At 46.9% G+C, this 25367-nt stretch overlaps 1 protein-coding gene across 1 annotated transcript in view; it reads left to right on the top strand.

The window, feature by feature from the left end:
* TXLNG (taxilin gamma) overlaps positions 1–25367 on the top strand; it is a 96588-nt gene that overhangs the window by 15810 nt on the left and 55411 nt on the right. Inside the window, exon 2 of the mRNA XM_075336272.1 lies at positions 10024–10297. Coding sequence (XP_075192387.1) covers positions 10024–10297 — 274 coding nt within the window. The remainder of the gene's footprint in view (positions 1–10023; positions 10298–25367) is intronic.

Below are 25367 nucleotides of genomic sequence, written 5' to 3'. Positions count from 1 at the left end.
GCATATCATCTGACCAGTTATTGATTGGTATGTGTAGAATATTAGAACCACTGTTAGTACATGAATTCAGCACCAGATCCACAGTCATTACATAATTGCAACACCAGAACCTAGATCTGTATGAGTGCAGCACCAAAACCAGTCTTCACATGAGTGCAGCAGCTGGACCGCTGTCGGCACTAGCGATGATTAGATTGCGAACCATACAGGAACCACAGTAGTGATGACATGGAGGCAGTATTAGGCCTAAGACACACTACATGAAAATCTGAGCGAGTGGAATGCGATAAAAACATCGCATTCCACTCAGACCAAGATTAGCTTATGTGCCAGCACCCATGAACCCTAATCTGACCGAGAAAACAGTCGCAGCATGCTGTGGGTGCAATGCGATCCTTCTTCTCTCGCACCCATTCAAGTCTATGGGGCGAGAGAAAAATCGCACTGCACTCGCTTTACACCGGTGTAATGCGAGTGCAGAGCGAGAATGGCAATAGCCGGCAACAGAGGAGAGAGGGAGAAAAATTCCCTCCCCCCCGCAGCTGTGGTCCAATCGCATGATCGGACCTCAGTCGCAGTGACACTCGCATGACACTCAGCTCCCACTGTGCTGCCAACGTGAACCTAGTGTCATGCAAGGATCGCATTAGTCCCCTGTGTGGCCCCGGCCTTACAAATAGTTTTTTACATCCAGGTCCTTGATAGAAGACCGGTTCCCTGATTTGAAATCTTTCCCTCTCTTTTCTCTCCCTGTAGTAAAGATGCCATGAGATTTCATGCCCAGAGTTCATCGCTCTTCTTCTGTCTTCCAGCACAATTTCTGACACCGTGCCCTTAAAAATATCATAATGCCATTTACGAACTATGGCCTCAACACTGTCCTTCCCTTTGCTATCCCCATGCTTAGTCTCCCCCCCACGCTCCCACCTCTCCATTCTTCTCGCATTCGCCCACCACTGCCCCGGCGGTCTAGTGTACTTGAGTCTGTAAGACGCGAAGAGGCAGTTGAATGCAGGAAGATTGGCACGGGTCACACTCCTGTGGCGCGCTGTATGTTGTGCAGGCCTGCCCTACACTGGTGGATGCAGTCTGTGCTCTCACAGCCCACGTTCCACAGGTTTAGGGGTTCTTGGTGTGACCACATGTACTGTATGCAGTACCATTTTGCCCGGGGTTTCTGATTATCAGACGCTTATAAGTACAGTGCCTACAAGTAGTCTTCAACCCCCTGCAGATTTAGCAGGTTTGATAAGATGCAAATAAGTTAGAGCCTGCAAACTTCAAACAAGAGCAGGATTTATTAACAGATGCATAAATCTTACAAACCAACAAGTTATGTTGCTCAGTTAAATTTTAATAAATTTTCAATATAAAAGTGTGGGTCAATTATTATTCAACCCCTAGGTTTAATATTTTGTGGAATAACCCTTGTTTGCAATTACAGCTAATAATCATCTTTTATAAGACCTGATCAGGCCGGCACAGGTCTCTGGAGTTATCTTGGCCCACTCCTCCATGCAGATCTTCTCCAAGTTATCTAGGTTCTTTGGGTGTCTCATGTGGACTTTAATCTTGAGCTCCTTCCACAAGTTTTCAATTGGGTTAAGGTCAGGAGACTGACTAGGCCACTGCAACACCTTGATTTTTTTCCCTCTTGAACCAGGCCTTGGTTTTCTTGGCTGTGTGCTTTGGGTCGTTGTCTTGTTGGAAGATGAAATGACGACCCATCTTAAGATCCTTGATGGAGGAGCGGAAGTTCTTGGCCAAAATCTCCAGGTAGGCCGTGCTATCCATCTTCCCATGGATGCGGACCATGCTTGACTGTAGGGATGGTATTCTTGGGGTCGTATGCAGTGCCATCCAGTCTCCAAACGTCACGTGTGTGGTTGGCACCAAAGATCTCGATCTTGGTGTCATCAGACCAGAGAACCTTGAACCAGTCTGTCTCAGAGTCCTCCAAGTGATCATGAGCAAACTGTAGACGAGCCTTGACATGACACTTTGAAAGTAAAGGTACCTTACGGGCTCGTCTGGAACGGAGACCATTGCGGTGGAGTACGTTACTTATGGTATTGACTGAAACCAATGTCCCCACTGCCATGAGAACTTCCCGGAGCTCCTTCCTTGTTGTCCTTGGGTTAGCCTTGACTCTTCGGACAAGCCTGGCCTCGGCATGGGTGGAAACGTTCAAAGGCTGTCCAGGCCGTGGAAGGCTAACAGTAGTTCCATAAGCCTTCCACTTCCGGATGATGCTCCCAACAGTGGAGACAGGTAGGCCCAACTCCTTGGAAAGGGTTTTGTACCCCTTGCCAGCCTTGTGACCCTCCACGATCTTGTCTCTGATGGCCTTGGAATGCTCCTTTTTGTCTTTCCCATGTTGACCAAGTATGAGTGCTATTCACAAGTTTGGGGAGGGTCTTAATTAGTCAGAAAAGGCTGGAAAAAGAGATAATTAATCCAAACATGTGAAGCTCATTGTTCTTTGTGCCTGAAATACTTCTTAAAACTTTAGGGGAACCAAACAGAATTCTTGTGGTTTGAGGGGTTGAATAATAAATGACCCTCTGAATAAACTTTTCACAATTTAAAAAAAAAGAAAAAAAAGAAATAACAACATTCTTTTTTGCTGCAGTGCATTTCACACTACCAGGCTGATCTACAGTCCAAATGTCACAATGCCAAGTTAATTCCGAATGTGTAAACCTGCTAAATCTGCAGGGGGTTGAATACTACTTGTAGGCACTGTATGTGCACACATTGTGTTTTGTCATGTATTTTTTATTTTTTTTGCCGTTTTGTCACCAAACCTAAAGCATTTCCTTGTACCAGCAAAATGAATAAGATTCTTGAAGTTTTATTTTTTCGTTGCAGATTTAAATCAGCAACAAGTTAATTCTTAGCGATTCACCCATACTGAGTGGAGAAAAATCCGGATCAAAAACGCCCATATTTTACCCAGCAATTTTCCTGAATTTTCTGCACAGACCCTGATTTAGATGCTATTGCTTTTTAGTTTGGCAGTAGTGTGTAAAAACAAATATTATTAGCCGTATACAGAGTGCAAAATGTTTTTTCATGTTGGAGGTTGTCTAGTAATTGCCTAAGCCAGCTCTTGCTCGGTGAACTGGTCTATGTTGCAATCGGCATGACTCAGTTCTGCTTTACTCCCTGGTCTTCTCTCCATACACGTGTGAGCGCTCCAGCAGTGTGTATGACATTGCAGTTTTCTTATCCCTGTCTTCATCAAGGTATATAACGAGCACTGACGCTCTTGGTGAACTTGTACGTGCCTGTGGGTATCTGTTTTTACTTGCAAATACTCAGCATAATGTCAAGTCTAGCAAACTGCATTTCCCCAGCATGTCCTTGTCTACTGACCGCAGCTAGTTGTCTTCTGGGAATGCTCGGACGTTAAAGGGGGATCTGTAATCTTGTTTTCGTCCCCCAACCCACTATGACGCTTCTCTAGCCTATAGTAATCAGAATAATTCCCCGAATTTCTGATTTCCTCCCCCGTACTGAATACCTGAAGTTCTCTCTCAAATGGGTCTCTCACCTTATGTAAATGAGCATTACTATATACACATATTTTATTGAAGCATACATAAAAAGGCAATTTTAATGGGCTTGATATACTCGTGTGAGATGTATCTTCCTTGGCTTTTTCTACGGTCTACTGAACAATGATCCAGCCATTGTTTGTTTTTTTTACCAGCTCAAAATCTCAAAAGATATAATTGTCCACCAATGCAAAAAATGTTGGCATTTTTCATTGTATCAAATTTCTTAATTGATCACCTCCAAAAGATCTGTCATAATGCAACTTTCCTTATCTATCTCCTTCTCCTGTCCTCGGGCTTTTGGCATAATTCTATGAGGATGTATTTGAGATTCATTTTCATGTAAACGAGCATGTGGTTCCCATTATTTCGTTGGATTTAGGACTTGTAACCCATTCATAGTACAGGGACTTGGCTGCAGATCGCGGTGCTCGACTTGTTGGCTGTTTACATGCATTTTTTTGCTCTTCGCTTAGTATTGTGTATTTATTCGTAACGTAAACCTTTTTTGACCTTTCTGAATTCTGATAATTTACTCTTAAGAAAATGTAGGAGTAGCCTCACAAGAAAGTAAGTCACCTTCTAAAGGGAACCAATCACCAGGATTTTCGTATATAAGCTAAAGCCAGTGCTATCCTGACACTATCAGGCTGCTTATCTACATACCATTAGCGGTCAGCTCGGGTGTTAAGGCTTTCAAATCTAAGAAAGTAAAGTTTAAAAATTCGGCAGCTGCAATGGAGCAGATATCTGGGTGGGTATTCAAATGGATTCCCCTCTTCCCCCCCTCCCCCCCCCCTGTTGCTCCTCCCTCTCTATGTTCTCAATGCTAATTATATTTCTTCTTTAAAATGGCGTCTGAGTTGCCGCCTGTGCATAGCGCTTATCTCCGGCGCCATCTTTGTGAAGATCATATTATCCCCTGCTATACTATTCTTGCGGCTGAGAGGGCGGCGCATGCGCCCTTGCTTCTGCTCTCGTTGTGACGCAGTGGAAGTGGAGACCGCCCCCTGAAACAGCTGACCGGAGGACGCAACAGACCAGAGGAACAAGCCGACAGCAGCGTGCCAGCGACATCGGCTTGTCGGAGGCAAGTTCACAATGGACTTCCCTAACCCCGTGACGTCAGTGCCGCTGTGCTGGCACGATGTCCTGTGAGGCTGCTGTGCTGTCATGGTGTCCTCTTCTGCAGCTAATCATGTCCTCTGATCAGCTGGTCTCCACTTCTGTTGTGACCGCGCGCCTCCCCTGCGCTCACGAGAGCAGAAGATGCGAGGGCGCATGCGTCGCTCTCTCAGCTGCAAGAATAGAATAGCAGGGGGTAACACTATCTACACAAAGATGGCGCCGTAGGTAAGCGCTATGCGCAGGCGCTAACTCCAACGCCATCTTAGTGAAGAAATTAAATTAGCATAGAGAACAGAGAGAGGGAGGAACAGGCCAGGGGGCGGGAATCCATATGAATACCCACCCACAGATTATCTATTGCAGCTGCCAATTATTTTTTTTTTTAACTTTTACTTTGTTGGCTTTGAAAGCCTAAACATCCGAGCTGACCACTACAGGTATGTAGAGAATCGGCCTGATGGTGCCAGTATAACACTGGCCTTAGGTTACATACAAAAATCCTGGTGCTTGGTTCCCTTTTTAAACCTCAGTCTGTGTGGGGGAAAAAAAACCAATGTTGAATAAACTTTATTGCCAGGACTGGTGTTATGTTTCCTTGCGTTACTTCTGAGCACTGTGTCAGTAACTTGCCCGCAGCAGTGCCCTGGACAGGAAATTAGGCTGGGGGAGGGGTTTAGGCCGAGTCACAGGGGGTGTTCCTCATTGCTCAAAATGGTAGAAAAGTTATATGGCGATCTTTAGTGGCATTATCCTTAAAGAGAATCTATCACCATGTTTTTGATAACTTGTCTGAGCACAGTATAATTATGTAGGGAAACAGACGCTGATTCCAGCTATATATCACTTTGTCTCACACCTGCTGCACCCAGACAACAATAAAAATATTTTTAGATATTGCATGTAGCAGACCTCAGAAAGCTAACCACACCCACACCACAGCTTTCTGTGTATATTGTATATGGACAGTGAGCTGCTTATTAGAGTAGGGGCATGGTTGGACCTTGGGTCACACAAGCTGTAGTCCAGGCAATGATGATCTCTTCCCATGGCACCTGAGCTTACATTTAGTTAGTTAATCTTTATTCTGCCAACAAACAACAAAATTTCAGAAACTGTTCTGTTGTCCTTCAACTCAACTTTCCACCAAATGTAGTCTGCCATGCATAGCCTATTACCACTACTCCTGATTTCGTTATGCTTTGTTCTTACAATTTATCAGTCCATATAGCACTCTGCGCACCTTGGTGCATGAGCTCCTGAAGTCAGCGCTTTGGAACAGTGCCCCCCCCCCCCTCCCCCATCCGTGTATGAAGAGAAATGGGAGATCTCCCCTTTAGCAAACAGTAAGCTAACTCAATTATATATTCCTCACCAGTGACATTTAATGGCTATGTGGCTGTACAGGTGTCATGCCCCTGACGCAAACTTCATTTATATATACACCCATGTATTATCAATTTATGCTCTGCTGTAATTGACTGTCTATTTAGGGTTATTGGCTTCTGATCTTCATACTACAATTTTAGTATTACAGTGGAACCTCGCTTAACAAGTAACCCAGTTAGCGAGTATTTCAGCTAACGAGCAAGGCTTTCTGTAAATTTGTAACTCTGTTTACGAGAAAGCTTTGCTGTACGAGCAAAATACTCACCGCACACACTTCCGGTTCCGTACATCCACCGTGCTCTAACCCGCTCTTGCAGTCCACACGCACGCACGCGCACACATTATGCTCACCTTTCCTTCCATTCCCTCGCTGACTTCCTGGAACTTGCATGTATCGGGTAACCAAGGCGACCGATGCCGGACGTTCAGCTCCCAGCGCGCTGACGTCAAAGGCAGGAGGGTTTCTGAGTGGCCAGTGCGCTGCCTTTGAGTAGCGGCTGACAGGGGAAGGTCCTCCCTACACAGGATGTGTATCCAGTAACCATCGCGACGAGGGAGGAACTTCCCCTGTCAGGCACTACTCAAAGGCAGCGTTCTGGCCAATCAGAGGCAAGCGGCTCCTGCCTTTGATGTCAGCACGATGAGTGCGGAAGGTCCGGGATCGGTCGCCTTGGTTACCCAATACACGTCTTGTACGGGCGAACTGCAAGTTTTTGGAGACCGGCGAGGGAATGAATCAATGGAAAGTAAGGTGAGCATAATATGTGAGTGTTTGTGCGTGTGTGGAATGGCACAATAGGGCACCAGGAAGGGACATTTAACAAGTTGTGGAACAAATTGTCAGCATTGCAATGATTTTCTATGGGAAATCTTGCTTTGCTGAACGAGTAACTTGGTTAACAATCACACTCCCAGAACGGATTGTTCTCATTAACCAAGGTTCCACTGTATATCCTTTTTTTTTTAACTTTGCAGTTACTAGAAACATATGTTTTAACTGCCTCCTTGTATCTGATACTTTCCTATTCCTTTGAGAGACACTGTTTTTTCATTGAGATGGTTGCTTTCAGTAAAGTACGCACCAAGACGTCTGTCACTGTGATAATAAAAAAAGTGCATGTTCTATTGTTACTGACGCTTGTTTTCTTTAACTATAATAGTTAGACTTTTTTCACAATAAAACATTTCAAACAAAATAATAATTAAAAATGGTCAAAATGCAGGTTTGATAATACCAAGAATGAGCTTCGCTTCTGTGCTATATCCTGCAAAAACAGCAGTTTTGTTTGCAACCCCCCCTCCCCCCCCAAATCCGTGGACCTGGAGAAGCCTTCCTTCAAAACAATGTTGATTTGTGGTATAACTGCATGTTGTTTATTAGGTCTATATCATTACCATTACCCTAAGGCTAAGTTCACACACTGCGTTTTTTTGACGCTGCGCTTTTGTGCGTTTGTGGCCGCTAAAAACGCACCCGCGTTGAAAAAAAGCGTCAAACGCATGCGTTTTTACCGCGATTTGGTGCGTTTTTGGCTGCGTTTTTGATCTCTGCATTTTTCCAATGCATTGCATGGGGGGAAAACGCAGAAAAGCGCAGGAAAGAATGGACATGTCCATTTTTTTTTTTCAAGCTCAAAACCGCAGCTTAAAAAAGTTGTAAGCGGACAGCAAAAATGAAAACTCAGACTTTGCTGGGGAAGCAAAGTCATGCAGTTTTGAGGCCAAAAACGCACCCGAAAAATGCGCAAAAAAACGCCGCGAATAACGCACTGTGCGCACATAGCCTAACCAGTCTCTTTCTGGCAGGCCTGGGTAATGGCTGGCAGTGTGTTGACACAAGTTATAAAAGCCTTATCTGTTAAAGTACAAGGTGGCCATAAAATAACCTAAGGTGCTTTGAGCTGTGTGGAGACCGACCCAGTGGACAGATTTAGCTAAAAATTGGTATGTATGCTAATCAAGGGGGAAACGGAAGACATCTAAAAAAAAAAAATATACCGAAACTCCCCACCAGGTGAAAGTGGGCTGTACAGTGAGCGAGTGGCCCAAAAACCGTGTGTCGATAATTGTTCCAAAGACTAGCATAACTGTTCAATATTGCCGCCATCATGCATGGTGATCATGTTCATCCTATGCAGAACATGCTTGACACTTGCGTGTAACATGTCTGTTGGGATGCTGCACACTTTTAAAATGATGCGGTCTTTGAGGTCAGCCAGAAAGTCGACATTTCCTCTATAAACACTTTTTTTTTTTTTTTTTTGTGTCCCCACAACCAGAAATTACAAGGATTGAAATTGGGCGAACGCGGTGGCCATGCATTAGCGAAGGAGCGGCTCAAAATCCTGTCATCGGGGAAAATGTGTACGCAGAAAGTTCTTCACACGATTTGCGATGTGAAGAGGTGCTCCATGTATGAAGGTGGTCGTCTGAAGACACTGCCGCTGTTGGAGTTGCGTAACGACCAGTGTTTCCAGCATTGTCTGGTATCTCGCTGATGTCACAGAACAGGTAGCAACCCCGTTGGCCTAATTTCTTCGTAAAAAAACGGTCCGAGCATGAATGATGAGGTGAAGCCACACCAAACTGTTACCTTTGGCGAATACAGCGGAACCCCCTTGACTGCATGCAGATTTTCGGTAGCCCATATGCGACAGTTTTGTGTTCACCGTTCCATTCAGGTAAAAATGCGCTTCGTCGCACCACAGAACATTTCATGGCCAATTTCCATCCACTTCCACTCTCGCCAGAAACATGAATGCAAATATCATTCGGGTATTGTTGTCACGAGGAAGAAATTGTTTATGATGGCTAATTTTGTACAGGTATGCCCACAAGACCTTTCAGAGAACTTTCCACACTTTGCTATAGGGGAGCCCCAATTACTTGGAAACACTGCGTGCACTGCTGTTCCCTGCAGGGTTGTTCGGCCCTGTTCCACAACGGCAGTGGCAGTGTCCTCCACAACCTCTCTGCTTACCGGTCGTCGCCCACGCCCTGGCTGAACACTCAGTAACCCTGTTGCCTCAAAACGTGTCATCATCTGTCTCAGCGATTTGACAGCCATCGGACCGCTACGTGTGTGAAGGTCTTTCAAACGAAAGTCTCTCAGTGCAGCTATAGCATTCCTGGCATTCTCATAAAACAAGCGCACGATCCGGCAAAAGCACAGGCATCTTGCAGACTGAGTTACAAGACGCGCCACTTTTTCACCTGGTGGGGAGTTTTGGTGTACACTTTTTTTTTTTTTTTTTTTTTTTTATATAAAAGATGCCTTCTATTTCCCTACGCCTTGACAGCATACATACAAATTTTCAGCCAATTTTGTCCACTGGGTCAGTCTGCACACTGCTCCAAACACCTTATTTTATGGCCACCTTTGTATGTTACTCTCAAAAGAAAAGACAATTAATTTTTCTTACAGTGGTAATGAGGCAGTTACTGAGATACCTTGCAGTAGCTCACCAACCTCCAAACAAGCTGGGTAATCCTAAGCTCATTGGGCAGCATGGTGACTCCATGGTTAGCAAAGTTTCTTTGCAGCACCTGGGTTCAAGTCCTAACAAGGAGAACATCTGCAAGAAGTTTGTGTGGGTTTCCTCCTGGTTCTCCGGTGTTTTCTCACACTCCAAAGACATACGGATAGGGAATATAGATTGTGAGCTCCAATGGGGACAGTGAGGATGATGTGTGTAAAGTGCTGTGGAATTAATCGGGCTATATAAAAATAGATGAATGTGTGGTGGTCTAACCTAACCCTGAGCCAGTTGGCCAATAAAAGAATCCATATAGAAGTACTTCTCTATGGTATTGTTAATATTTGGGCATATCATTGTTCTTCTCAATCTTGTCTTCATAAGAAATTTACAAAATAATGGTACTGTAATCCCATGTTACCCTTATTTCTTCTTTTCCTAAAATGATGTGTTCAATGTGTTTCCTTTCTTAGATTGTGTTGAGTGAAAGTGAGCTACAGACTACAGAGAGTAACTCTGACCTGCTGGTGGACACCAGGCTGTCTTTATCTGTGGAGAATGGAAAGGACCTATCCAGTTCCCTGTGCCTAGAGAAAATACAGACTGCAAACATTGACGACAACATGATATCAAACTTCTTGGTGAAAGCATCCCGAGAGGAAACTCCGGGTAGAGAAGACACCAGACTGGGGCCACCGGATGGTCAACAAGACCCAGGAAGTGAGAACAATAAAGAGAAAACACTGGGTATGAAAGTCTTATAGAGATTACGGAAATCCGCAACTATACACCTTTATTTGAAAAACCTCATGTACATGCAACCTTGCATCACTCCAAGTGAGAGATGTGAAATAGCTGCTAACTATGGCTTTTTCTTTGCCACTCATATTTAGAAAATGTGAATGCTATACATTTTACACATTAACTTTGATGTTTAATTTAGCCTTAAAGGGATTGTCCACTACTAGACAACCCATGTCAATCACTTCAGTGCCCCAATTGATGCCTGCAGCAGTGGTGTTGTCTGCTGCCATTCTTGGTGGCTGCTCACGTGACATTGTTTTGTTAAGCGACTGATGGAGCCGGTCAGTGGCCGTTGATTGGCTGCAGCACTTCAGTCTGAGTAGACATCCGTTCTGACAGCATTGTAAATGTTTCAGCTGATCAGCGGGTGTTTAAAAAAAGATGATAGTATGATTACTGTGTACCGCCCCCGTGTCAGCGGCCGAACCGCTCTGATCCGGAGCTGCTGTGGCTCGAGGGGTTTCCGGATCCGAGAGGGGGGGGGGGTCGCGTGGACACTCGAAGTGAAGAGGGGGGGTATGTACAGGGGATTAGAAGTTCGTGACGCCACCCACGGTGCGTGGTAATATAGAGTACCACCGCTGCTGTTGGGGAGTCCGGTGGCGGTGGTATGGCAGCAAGGTGTTTAACCCCTCCATGGGTAGGGGGTTGTGCCCCGGGGCCCGGTGGTGGTAGTGACTGGGTGCCATTGGCAAAAGGAAGGGTTTCTGCATACTCACTCAGTCCAAGAATACTGACACAGACAGCTTGTAAACCAGAATTCTGAGCACCGCTGCAGCAAGGAGGGAGCACGCTTGGATCCGTGCCCTTGGTGTTGCTTGTTAGCCTGTGGCCTTTTCCATGGCACCTTCTCACTGTTGGACCCTATAGTGTAGAACTAATCTGGTCCCGCTCACCCGTATGGCTAACTGAGTGAGCTTGCTCTCAGAGTTCATGCTTGGGATTTGGTGGACTGTGTTTTGGGAAAAGTCCTATCCCCTCGTTACGCTAGTACCCCGATTTTGGAGTGGGTGAGGGATGAATCTTTAAGACTTCACCCCCGTCAGGTAAATTACCAGGGCGCTTGAAGCTACTTCCCGGCCTAGGGTCCGCGTACCCCGTCGTGCCCTGGCTCCTGCCCGGAGATGGCTCAAGGCCGTCGGCTGCCCTCCTCGGCAATCCGTGCCCCTTGACACGATCCCCTGTGACCGGGGCTCCAGCTCCTACCAGGCCCAGACCAACGTCTGCCACCTAGTAGTCCTCAAGGAGCCCTGCTTCAACACCGTGACCTCTCCCTCCAAGAGTCACTACTCCACACTCCTACTCTTTCCACTCCTTTTTCACTTCTCTTTTCACTTTTTCACTTTCCCCTACCAACCCCCCAAATGGGCGGCCTTATTCCCTTCAGGCCCCCAATGGTGTGTCTGGTGGGTGTGGTGCAAAGTGTTCCTAGGGTTTTGACTAGCTCTGATCTTAGCAACACCAAAGAACAGGGATCCATAACCAAGGAGGATGCAGATATTGTGCAGAAGGGCAAATTGCACAATACCCTGTGACGACCTGATGGGCCAGGGCGTCACAACTGCTCTTTCTGATTGACAGGTCTATGTCTATCAGCTAGAACCGTGAAGGGAGAGGCTGGCCTTTTGAGAATAAAACACCAGGCTGCAATTGTGCATCCATTCTTTGATTCATGCTGCCCGTTGTTTGGGCGTCAAGAATCAAGTGACAGGTTTCCTTTAATTTCTCTCAACTTATCCTACTAACATACACTACAGTTGAAAAGTTTGGAGTCACCCAGACAATTTTGTCTTTTCCATGAAAAATGATATGTTTATTTATCAAATGAGTTGCATAATGAATAGAAAATATAGTCCAGACACTGACTAGGTTAGAAATAATGATTTTTACTTGAAATAATAATTTTCTCCTTCAAACTTTGCTTTCGTCATGGAATGCTCCCTTTGCAGCAATTCCAGCTTTGCAGACCTTTGGCATTCTAGCTCTTAATGTGCTGAGGTACTCTGGAGATATTTCACCCCATGCTCCCCCCCTCCACCCTCCCACAAGTTGGATTGGCTTGATGGGCACTTTTTGCGTACCATACAGTCAAGCTGCTCCCACAACAGCTCAATAGGGTTGACATCTGGTGACTGGGCTGGCCACTCCATAACAATACCAGCTGCCTGCTTCTTCCCTAAATAGTTCAGGCATAATTTGGAGGTGTGCTTAGGGTCATTGTTCTGTTGTAGGATGAAATTGGCTCCAATCAAGCGCTGTCCTCAGGCTATGGCATGGCGTTGCAAAATGGAGTGATAGCCTTCCTTATTCAAAATCCCTTTATCTTGTACAAATCTCCCACTTTACCAGCACCAAAGCAACCCCAGACCATCACATTACCTCCACCATGCTTGACAGATGGCGTCAGGCACTCTTCCAGCATCTTTTCAGTAGTTCTGCATCACACAAATGATGTTCTGTGTGATCCAAACACCTCAAACTTCGATTTGTCTGTCCATAACACTTTTTTCCAATCTTCCTCTGTCCAATGTCTTTTCTTTTGCCCATATTAATATTTTACTTTTATTAGTAAGTCTCAGATATGGCTTTTTCTTTGCCACTCTGCCCTGAAGGCCAGCATCCCGGAGTCGCCTCTTCACGTAGACGTTGACACTGACGTTTTGCAGGTACTATTTAATGAAGCTGCTACATGAGGACCTGTGAGGTGTCGATTTCTCAAACTAGAGACTCTAATGTACTTGTCTTGTTGCTCAGTTGTGCAGCTGGGCTTCCCACTCCTCTTTCTACTCTGCTTAGAGCCTGTTTGTGCTCTCCTCTGAAGCACACCGTTGTAGGAAATCTTCAGTTTCATGGCAATTTCTCGCATGGAATATCCTTCATTTCAAAGAACAAGAGTAGAATGTCGAGTTTCACATGAAAGTTCTCTTTTATCTGGCCATTTTGAGAGTTTAATGGAACCAACAAGTGTAATGCTCCAGATTCTCAACTAGCTCAAAGGAAGGTCAGTTTTATAGCTTCTCTAATCAGGAAAACTGTTTTCAGCTGTGCTAACATACTTGCACAAGGGTTTTCAAGGGATTTCTAAACATCCATTAGTCTTCTAACACAGTTAGCAAACACAATGTACCATTAGAACACTGAAGTGGTGGTTGTTGGAATTGGGCCTCTATACACCTATGTAGATATTGCATTAAAAAAAAAAACGTTTGAAACTAGAATACAGGTAGTTTTCGGATTACGACGGTCTCGAGTTACGTCGTTTCGTGGTTACGATACTTTATACAATGCTCTACGTGCAGCAGCGGAAGAATAGTCCAGTGCTGTATAGAGGAAAATGAGTCTTCTGCACGCCATAACACCCTTCATTATGGCTGCCAAACGTAAGCCAGACTCATCTGATACCAGTGCATCAAAGAAAAGGTTATAATAGGTGTAGGGATAGTGTGTTTGCAGTACTGTACTGTTATTATGGTACAGTACTGTATGAACGTATGGTCCGACTTAAGTCGAAATTTGGTTTACGCTGCCGCGTAAGAACGGATCAACCTCGTAAGTCGAGGACTACCTGTAGTCATTTACCACACTAACAATGTATAGAGTGTATTTCTGTTTAATGTTGGCCTCATTGGAAAAAAGAAAAAAGAAATGTGCTTTTCTTTGAAAAATAAGGAAATCTCTAAGTGACCCTAAACTTTTGAACTGTAGTGTATTTTTATCATCTTTATTTAAAAAATAGATATATACTGTATTTTTCGCTTTATAAGACGCACCTGATTATAAGACGCACCCCCTAATTTGGTGAAGGAAAAGAGAATTTTTTTTTGTAATGTTAAATGGGGTCCATCTTATAATGCCAGTGTCCGTCTAACAAATCATATAGGGTATATGTCCCTCATAGCCCCCCATCCTAAAATTAGCCCCCTTAATCTGGATATGGCCCCCTTATATTGAATATAGCCCCCTTGTGCTGGCATACGTTCCCCTGTGCTGCCTATGGCCCCCTATGGATTGCACACATTGCCCTGTGTTAGATATCGCCCCCAGGCTGCTGCCCATAGTAAAATAAAACACTCTTTCCTTACCTCCTCCAGCGCTGATCTCCCTCCTGTCTCCCTCCGTGCTTTTCTTCCTCCACTTCCTGGTTCTTGGTGCCGGTCATGTGATCGGCACAGCAGACTGAGATCTCTGCGTGCCTAATTACAGTGGAAGCAGGGACACAGGGGACAAACGTTGGAGGGGGTAAGTAAAGCTTTTTTATTTTAGAATGACCAGCAGCATGGTGGCCATATCTAACACAGGGGGCATGTGCGATCACAGGCTCATATAATATGCACCGCTCCCCCACCCCGTCACTGCGGTGCAGTTTCAGCACCATGGAGATGGACAGCGACTGTGCATATTATATGAGCGGGAGCAGGAGATCAAATGCTGCCGCCGTTCACCTGCGCTCCAGAGCTGCCCCCACCTCCCCTGGACCCTGCAGTGTATGTATGTATGTATGTATGTATGTATGTGTGTGTATATGTGTGTATATATATATATATATATATATATATATATAGTATGTATGTATGTATGTATGTATGTATGTATATGTATGTATGTGTGTGTATATGTATGTGTGTATATATATATATATATATATATATATATATATATATATATAGTATATATATATTATATATATATATATATATATACTATATATATATATATATATATATATATATATATATATATACATATATATATTGTATATGTGTGTGTATATATAATATATAAATAACCCCCCCCCCCCCCCCCCCCCCGTATATTCGGCTTATTAAACGCACCCCTTACTTTCCCCCAAAATTTGGGGAACAAAAGTGCGTCTTATAAAGCGAAAAATACGCATCCACTAACTACAATATGTGATGTCGCAGCTGACCCTGCTTCCCGTTCCCTCCACAGTGACCCCTCTGCACAGGCTCTTTAGATGTTTCAATACAAAAGATAGGGTTTGGGTCTGACGAGTGTGGCTAATGTACAAGTGTTTTATGAAAAAAATAGGAAATTTAAAGTCTAAAGGCCAATGTGAAAATTGCAAAAATTCCATTTTTTTTTTTTTTTTTTTTAAAGCACCACCAGCTTTTTTTTTTTTTTTTTGCGCTGAAGTTGTGCTTTTAATCGAAGTTCCCTCTCTGGCATATTCATCTGTGTCGCTCCGGTCCCACAGCGTCATTTTGTGACCACAACTTCTGACAAGCCGAAACTTTCAGTGCATCTCTGAGCCAGATTAAGGCTTTCATAGACTTGTATTGAAGAGTGATTTCTGGCTGGTTCCATGAATCACTGGGTAGTCAGCAGGTCACAAACTGCATGAGATTAATAGGATTGGCAGCAATAAAAGGTGAAGACTGGGGCAGGTGAGTATAAAGGTCCAGTCACACTAAACAACTTACCAGCGATCCAACAACGATGGGGATCGCTGGTAAGTTGCTAGGAGGTTGCTGGTGAGATGTCACACTGCGACGCTCCAGCGATCCCACCAGCAACCTGACCTGGCAGGGATCGCTGGAGCGTCGCTACACGAGTTGCTGGTGAGCTCACCAGCAACCAGTGACCAGCCCCCAGCGCCGCGTGGAAGATGCTGCGCGTGGTAACTAAGGTAAATATCGGGTAACCAACCCGATATTTACCTTGGTTACCAGCGCACGCAGCTACACGTGCAGGGAGCAGCGCACACTGAGCGCTGGCTCCCTGCTCTCCTAGTTACAGCACACATCGGGTTAATTAACCCGATGTGTCCTGCAGCTACATGTGCACAGAGCAGGAGACGGCACTGACAGTGAGAGCGACGGAGGCTGGTAACAAAGGTAAATATCGGGTAACCAAGGACAGGGCTTCTTGGTTACCCGATGTTTACTGTGGTTACCAGCCTCCGCAGAAGCCGGTTCCTGCTGCCTGCACATTTAGTTGTTGCTGTCTCGCTGTCACACACAGCGATCTGTGCTTCACAGCGGGACAGCAACAACTAAAAAATGGCCCAGGACATTCAGCAACAACCAACGACCTCACAGCAGGGGCTAGGTTGTTGCTGAATGTCACACAACACAGCGACATCACTAGCAACATCGCTGCTTACGTCACAAAAGTTGTTCGTTAGCAGCGATGTTGCTAGCGATGTTGCTTAGTGTGACGGGGCCTTAAGAGTAGGGGTAGGGGACTTGGATTATCCCCATAACGACGGCCTAACGTCTCAAGACGTCGGAAAAACAGGGTACTTGTTTTGTACCGACGCTTTGAGACGTCATGCCAAAAAATGCCTGTCGCGCCCCCAGCAATGGAAAATCTCCGAGATTTCAGCTACCGGGGATAGCTGAGACCCTGGAGATCATGATTCAGGCCGTTTTTTCTAGTCCCCGCTCACGTGATCACCGGTATACACCGTATACCGATGATCACGTTAAAGTAAATGACAGCGCCGGTAAAAAATGATTTATCTCCTATCTGGCATGATCAAACATGTCAGCTGCTAGATAATGTCCCCTCCGGTCCCCTGGTGTCGCCAAAGTGCCCCCCTCTCGACCCCAACCCCCCCCCTCCATAATCCAAGTTGGCGGCACGCACAGTAGCACGCCAGCCGCATTCATCCTCTTCCTCTGATTTCTGTCGCATGTTCCATGACACATGCGACAGAAAACTCCTCCCAGGCCCTGCCAGGTCACCCCCTATACCTCCCCGGTGTTCCCCGGTACCTTAGCCTCGGCGATCCCCGTGATCCCGCCTCTTCCTCAGGAGCGCTGGTCGCATGCGCAGAGAGTGGCTGTCAGCCAGCTTCCTGCTTACAGAGACGCTGCGCTGGCTGCTCGCACTCTGCTGCTGTGGACCCGGGGAGTGTGGGTGCAGTGTCATTGCACCCACACTCCTCACATGGAGGGTCTGCACTCCTAGAAAATGGGGGACATGTTCCCTAAATTGTTTTTTTTTTTATTACTGTCAATTAGTTATGTCGGGTATCAAATAGACGCCGTGACATCACTTACTGCAGGGCTTGATGCCAGGTGACATTACAGCTGGTATCAACCCCATTTATTACCCCGTTTGCCACCGCACCAGGGCACGGGATGAGTTGGGGCGAAGTGCCTAATGGATGCGCCACTTCTGGGGTGGCTGCAGCCTGCTATTTTTAGGCTGGGAAGAGTCCAATAACCATGGCTCTTCCCACCCTGAGAATACCAGACCCCAGCTGTCAGCTTCACCTTGGCTGGTGATCTAATTTGGGGGGGGGGGCCCAAAGTTTTGTGGGTTTTTTTTTTGTTTTTTTTTTAAATAAATAATTAAAAAAACAGCCTGGTGAGCCCTCCAAATTGATCACCAGCCAAGGTGAAGCTGTCAGCTGTGGTTTGCAGGCTACAGCTGTCTGCTTTACCGTAGCTGGCTATCAAAAATAGGGGGGACCCCATGTCGTTTATTTTAATTATTTTTTTGGGGGGGGGGGGGGGGGGGGGGGGGCTAAATACAAGGCTAGGCACCCTTTAGTGCCACATGAAAGGCACATATATATATATATATTTCTTTGTCGCTCCTAATTGGGAGACCCAGGCAATTGGGTGTATAGCTACTGCCTCCGGAGGCCACACAAAGTACTACACTTAAAAGTGTAAGGCCCCTCCCCTTCTGGCTATACACCCCCCTGTGGGATCACGGGCTCCTCAGTTTTATGCTTTGTGCGAAGGAGGCCAGACATCCACGCATAGCTCCACTGTTTAGTCAGCAGCAGCTGCTGACTATGTCGGATGGAAGAAAAGAGGGCCCATACGAGGGCCCCCAGCATGCTCCCTTCTCACCCCACTTTCTGTCGGCGGTGTTTGTTAAGGTTGAGGTACCCATTGCGGGTACGGATGGCTGGAGCCCACATGCTGATTCCTTCCCATCCCCATTAGGGCTCTGGGTGAAGTGGGACTTTACCGGTCTCCGGGCACTGAGGCCGTGCTCCATCCACAGCCCCTGGAGGATCTGCTGGATACGGAGCGGAGTTTCCTCAGGGACAGGACCCTGCTCCATCAAGGTACTCCGTTGTCCCTGTGCTTATCGCACGCACACTGCAGCATTGCTGGGTGTGTAGTGCGCCGGGGTAAACAGCGCTGCTGCGCTTGTGCCGTTACTCACTACAGCTCTGCTGAGTGAGGTGACTTAGTACGATCGGCCGATCCGGCCGCGGGGGTCAGTTTTTACTGCGTCGCGGCTGGGATTTGTGGTGCGCCGGGGACTTCCGCGCTGGCCGTGCATATATGACGGCCGCGCTAGATTACTACAGTCCCCGGCTTTTGCGGCCTAGTTCGTATCGTTCCCGCCCCCCAGACCTGCCAGTCAGGAGGAGGGGGGACGCTGTACAGACCAGCAGCGCTAAGAGCTGGAGTCTGTTTTACATACTCCAGCCATCACACTAGGCACAGTGGGACGCAGTTTCCCGCACTTTTGTTTGTGACGCCCACGGTCCGCCCCTCTTCACAGGACGCCGGCAGCCATTCCTGCCTGCACGCTGAGCTGCAGAGGGGAGACGGGGAGACTCAGACAAGGGATTCTACGACCTCACACCCGCTTTTCAGCGGGCGGTAAGCAGCCCTCAAGGGCTCTCCCCCACTTGTGCCATAGTGTACTTTGTATTTTGTGCTGCAATACTTTGCACTGTACAGTCGCTGGTGATTTTCTGCTATATACCCTCCTTAGATTTCTCAAGGAGACAACAGCATGTCGTCCGCAAAAAGCAAAAAGTGCCAAGGCACGGACTTTATATGCTGCTTGTACCGCATGTGGGGCTACTCTACCGGCAGGTTCCACTGACCCCCATTGTGTGCAGTGCTCGGCCCCTGTGGCAATTGCTCAGCCGGGGCCGCTGCTAGAGGTGACCCAGGGAGAACCACCTGTGAATGCTGTCCAGGTGACAGGGACGGAGTTTGCAGCTTTGCTGACAGATTGTCTATGACTATGTCTAAAATTCTTGAAACATTGCAGTCTAGACCAGTAACTCAGACCATGGGCACTGTTGATTCATTGCCACCTTGTCCCCCTCAGCTGGACCACTTCCTAGCTCCGGGGGTGTCACATGCACCCCAGGGTGACGGCTCTGACTCGGACGACAGTCCAGACAACCTAAGCGGGCTCGCTATGAGCGACCCTCAACTTCATCACACTGGTCAGGGTCCCAGCGGGACGACTCTGTGTGATGAGGCGGATGTAACTGATCAGGAGTCTGATGCTGGGGCCGCTCTCAATCTAGATACCCCGGATGGTGACGCCATAGTGAATGATCTTATAGCGTCCATCAATAGGATGTTAGATATTTCTCCACCAGCTCCTCTTGCGGAGGAGGCAGCTTCACAGCAGGAGAAATTCCATTTCAGGTATCCCAAGCGTAAATTAAGCACTTTTCTGGACCACTCTGACTTTAGAGACGCAATCCAGAAACACCACGCTTATCCAGATAAGCGTTTTTCCAAACGGCTTAAAGATACACGCTATCCTTTTCCCCCTGACGTGGTCAAGGGCTGGACACAGTGTCCCAAGGTGGACCCTCCAATCTCCAGGCTTGCAGTCAGATCTCTAGTTGCAGTGGAAGATGGGGCGGCACTTAAAGATGCCACTGACAGACAGATGGAGCTCTGGTTAAAATCCATCTATGAAGCGATTGGAGCGTCGTTGGCGCCAGCATTCGCAGCCGTATGGGCACTCCAAGCTATTTCAGCTGGCCTTACACAGGTCGACACGGTCACACGTACATCTGCTCCGCAGGTGGCACCCTTGACCTCTCAAATGTCTGCATTCGCGTCTTACGCGATTAATGCTGTCCTAGACTCTACGAGCCGTACGGCGGTGGCGTCAGCCAACTCTGTGGTTTTACGCAGAGCCTGTGGTTGAGAGAATGGAAGGCAGATTCTTCTTCCAAGAAGTGCTTAACCAGTTTGCCTTTTTCTCGTGACCGATTGTTTGGTGAGCGTTTGGATGAAATCATTAAACACTCCAAGGGTAAGGATTCATCCTTACCTCAGCCCAGACAAAACAAACCCCAACAGAGGAGGGGACAGTCTGGTTTTCGGTCCTTTCGAGGCTCAGGCAGGTCCCAATTCTACTCGTCCAAAAGGACTCAAAAGGATCAGAGGGGCTCAGATTCTTGGCGGACTCAATCACGCCCAAAAAAGCCAGCCGGAAGAACCGTTACCAAGACGGCTTCCTCATGACTCTCAGCCTCCTCTCTCCGCATCCTTGGTCGGTGGCAGGCTCTCCCGCTTTGGCGACATTTGTCTGTCACAGGTCAAAGACCGTTGGGTGACAGACATTCTGTCTCACGGGTACAGGGTAGAGTTCAGCTCTCGTCCTCCAACTCGCTTCTTCAGAACTTCCCCACCGCCCGACCGAGCCGATGCTCTGCTACAAGCGGTGTCCGCTCTAAAGACGGAAGGAGTGGTGACTTCTGTTCCTCTTCAGGAATAAGGTCACGGTTTTACTCCAATTTGTTTGTGGTGCCAAAGAAAGACGGGTCGTTCTGTCCCGTCCTGGATCTAAAGCTGCTCAACAAACACGTAAAAACCAGGAGGTTCCGGATGGAATCTCTCCGCTCCGTTATCGCCTCAATGTCTCAAGGAGATTTCCTAGCATCAATAGACATCAAGTATGCTTATCTCCACGTGCCAATTGCGCCAGAGCATCAGCGTTTTCTACGCTTCGTTATAGAAAGCGAACACCTGCAGTTCGTAGCTCTACCTTTCGGGCTGGCGACAGCCCCTCGGGTCTTCACCAAGGTCATGGCAGCAGTAGTAGCAGTCCTGCACTCGCAAGGTCACTCCGTGATCCCGTATTTGGACGATCTACTTATCAAGGCACCCTCTCAAGAGGCATGCCAACACAGCCTGAACGTGGCACTGAAGACTCTCCAGAGTTTCGGGTGGATTATCAACTTTTCAAGTCAAATCTAACCCCGACCCAATCACTAACATATCTTGGCATGGAGTTTCATACTCTCTCAGCGATAGTGAAACTTCCACTGGACAAACAGTGCTCGCTACAGATAGGGGTGCAATCTCTCCTTCAGGCCAGTCGCACCCCTTGAGGCGCCTCATGCATTTCCTAGGGAAGATGGTAGCAGCAATGGAAGCAGTTCCTTTTGCGCAGTTTCATCTGCGTCCACTACAATGGGACATTCTCCGCCAATGGGACGGGAAGTCGACGTCCCTCGACAGGGAGGTCTCCCTCTCTCAGGCAGCCAAGGAATCTCTCCGGTGGTGGCTTCTTCCCACCTCATTGTCAAAAGGAAAGTCGTTCCTACCCCCATCCTGGGCGGTGGTCACGACAGATGCGAGTCTATCAGGGTGGGGAGCAGTGTTTCTCCACCACAGGGCTCAAGGTACGTGGACTCGGAAAGAGTCCACCCTTCAGATCAATGTTCTGGAGATCAGAGCAGTCTATCTTGCCCTACAAGCCTTCCAACAGTGGCTGGAAGGCAAGCAGATCCGAATTCAGTCGGACAACTCCACAGCGGTGGCATACATCAACCACCAAGGGGGAACACGCAGTCGGCAAGCCTTCCAGGAAGTCCGGTGGATTCTGACGTGGGTGGAAGACATGGCATCCACCATATCCGCAGTTCACATCCCAGGCGTAGAAAACTGGGAAGCAGACTTTCTCAGTCGCCAGGGCATGGACGCAGGGGAATGGTCTCTTCACCCGGACGTGTTTCAGGAGATCTGTCGCCGCTGGGGGATGCCGGACGTCGACCTGATGGCGTCACGGCACAACAACAAGGTCCCGGTTTTCATGGCACGGTCTCACGATCACCGAGCTCTGGCGGCAGACACCTTAGTTCAAGATTGGTCGCAGTTCCGGCTACCGTATGTGTTCCCACCTCTGGCATTGTTGCCCAGAGTGCTCCGCAAAATCAGGTCCGACTGCCGCCGCGCCATTCTCGTCGCTCCAGACTGGCCAAGGAGGTCGTGGTCCCGGATCTGTGGCACCTCACGGTAGGCCATCCGTGGGCACTACCAGACCGTCCAGACTTGCTGTCTCAAGGGCCGTTTTTCCATCTGAATTCTGCGGCCCTGAACCTGACTGTGTGGCCATTGAGTCCTGGATCCTAGCGGCCTCAGGTTTATCTCATGAAGTGGTTGCCACCATGAGACAGGCTAGGAAGCCATCCTCCGCCAAGATCTACCACAGGACGTGGAGGATATTCCTATCTTGGTGCTCTGCTCAGGGAGTTTCTCCCTGGCCTTTTGCATTGCCTACTTTTCTTTCCTTCCTGCAGTCTGGGTTGGAAAAAGGTTTGTCGCTTGGCTCCCTTAAGGGTCAAGTCTCCGCGCTATCCGTATTTTTTCAGAAACGCCTGGCGCGACTTCCTCAGGTACGCACGTTCCTGCAAGGGGTTTGTCATATCGTCCCCCCTTACAAGCGGCCATTGGAGCCCTGGGACCTGAACAAGGTTCTAATTGCTCTCCAAAAGCCGCCTTTCTAGCCTATGAAGGAGGTTTCCCTTTCTCGTCTTTCACAGAAAGTGGCCTTTCTAGTGGCGGTCACGTCTCTTCGGAGAGTGTCCGAGCTGGCGGCGCTATCATGCAGATCTCCATTCCTGGTGTTTCACCAGGACAAGGTAGTTCTGCGTCCAATTCCAGAATTTCTTCCCAAGGTGGTATCTTCCTTTCATCTCAATCAAGATATCACTTTACCGTCCTTGTGTCCGCATCCAGTTCACCAATTTGAAAAAGGTTTGCATTTATTGGATCTGGTGAGAGCACTCAGGATCTACATTTCCCGCACGGCGCCTCTGCGCTGCTCGGATGCACGCTTTATCCTTGTCGCTGGTCAGCGTAAAGGGTCGCAAGCTTCCAAATCCACCCTTGCGCGTTGGATCAAGGAACCAATTCTTCACACCTACCGTTCTGCTGGGCTTCCGATTCCATCAGGACTGAAGGCCCATTCTACCGGCTCAGCAGGTGTGCCAGGCGGCTACCTGGTCGAGTCTGCACACTTTTACCAAGCATTATCAGGTGCATACCTACGCTTCGGCGGATGCCGGCCTAGGTAGACAAGTCCTTCAGGCGGCGGTGGCTCACCTGTAGGAAAGGGCTGTTTGACGGCCCTATCACGAGGTATTCTTTTACCCACCCAGGGACTGCTTTTCGACGTCCCAATTGTCTGGGTCTCCCAATTAGGAGCGACAAAGAAGAAGGGAATTTTGTTTACTTACCGTAAATTCCTTTTCTTCTAGCTCCAATTGGGAGACCCAGCACCCGCCCTGTTTTCTTAGGAAGTTTGTTTTTTTCGGGTGCACATGTTGTTCATGTTGAACAGTTCAGTTCTCCGAGGTTGTTTCTCGGGTTGAATTTGTATTTAAAACAGTTATTGGCTTTCCTCCTTCTTGCTTTTGCACTAAAACTGAGGAGCCCGTGATCCCACGGGGGGGTGTATAGCCAGAAGGGGAGGGGCCTTACACTTTTAAGTGTAGTACTTTGTGTGGCCTCCGGAGGCAGTAGCTATACACCCAATTGTCTGGGTCTCCCAATTGGAGCTAGAAGAAAAGGAATTTACGGTAAGTAACAAAATTCCCTTCATTATATTATATTATATTATATTATATTATATTATATTAATATTTATATTTATATTTCAAGGATGGTTGACCTTAGGGAGATCAACATCCACCACTGCGGAGCCACCATCACGTGTTTCTCAACGCAGTGATTCTAGAGCAATGCCCCCTGGGAAATATTCAAAGCAAGAAGGCCTGCGCAGACACCATCACATGTTTCTCAACGCTGGCAGGAAACTAGCCAGGTCTTTCACCGGGAAGGGCAGTCTCCAGTCAAGGAGACCACCTATGCCAAACATGGTATCCATCCACAGACAGCCGTTTCGGGGTATTTGCCCCTCATCAGTGTGGAGTAGGAATCTGGCTAGTGGGACATTGCCTAGTAAAGGCCTTCTTGCTTTGAATATTTCCCAGGGGGCATTGCTCTAGAATCACTGTGTTGAGAAACACGTGATGGTGTCTCCGCAGTGGTGGATGTTGATCTCCCTAAGGTCAACCATCCTTGCTCACATAGTCTTTTACTAGGCAATGTCCCACTAGCCAGATTCCTACTCCACACTGATGAGGGGCAAATACCCCGAAACGGCTGTCTGTGGATGGATACCATGTTTGGCATAGGTGGTCTCCTTGACTGGAGACTGCCCTCCCCGTGGTTGTTCCTTCCCGGTGAAAGACCTGGCTAGTTTCCTGCCAGCGTTGAGAAACATGTGATGGTGTCTCCGCAGGCCTTCTTGATATATGTATATACGTATATATATATGTGTGTGTGTGTGTGTGTGTGTGTGTGTGTGTATATATATATATATATATGTATATATATGTATATGTGTGTGTATATGTATATATATATATATATATATATATATATATATATATATATATATATATATATATATATATATATATATATATTGTGTATACATGTGTCTATATATACACACACACATATATAGATAGATAGATATCTATCTATGTGTGTGTGTATGTGTATATATATCTATCTATATATGTGTGTGTGTGTGTGTGTGTGTATATGTATGTGTATATGTATGTGTATATGTATGTATGTATATATATATATATATATATATATATATATATATATATATATATATATATATATATATATATATATATATATATATATATATATATATATATATATATATCTCTCTCTCTATCTGTGTGTATGTATATATCTGTGTGTATGTATATATCTGTGTGTATGTATATATCTGTGTGTATGTATATAATATTTTGACATCTATCCATTCATTCATTGTAGCATTTTAGGCTATGTGCCCACGAGCAGCGTTTTTGGTGCAGAATGTTTTCCTTGCATCCATAACGCTGCGTTGTGCAGTAGAAGCACAGTGGAAGGATTTTTAGAAATCCCATGCCCACTGTGCTGCTTTTCTCCGCAGCATAAACCAACCTGTGGTGCAGCTTCCC

The sequence above is a fragment of the Anomaloglossus baeobatrachus genome, chromosome 2, assembly GCF_048569485.1.
Source record: "Anomaloglossus baeobatrachus isolate aAnoBae1 chromosome 2, aAnoBae1.hap1, whole genome shotgun sequence".
NCBI lineage: Eukaryota > Metazoa > Chordata > Amphibia > Anura > Aromobatidae > Anomaloglossus > Anomaloglossus baeobatrachus.
This window is presented reverse-complemented; position numbering and strand designations above follow the sequence as displayed.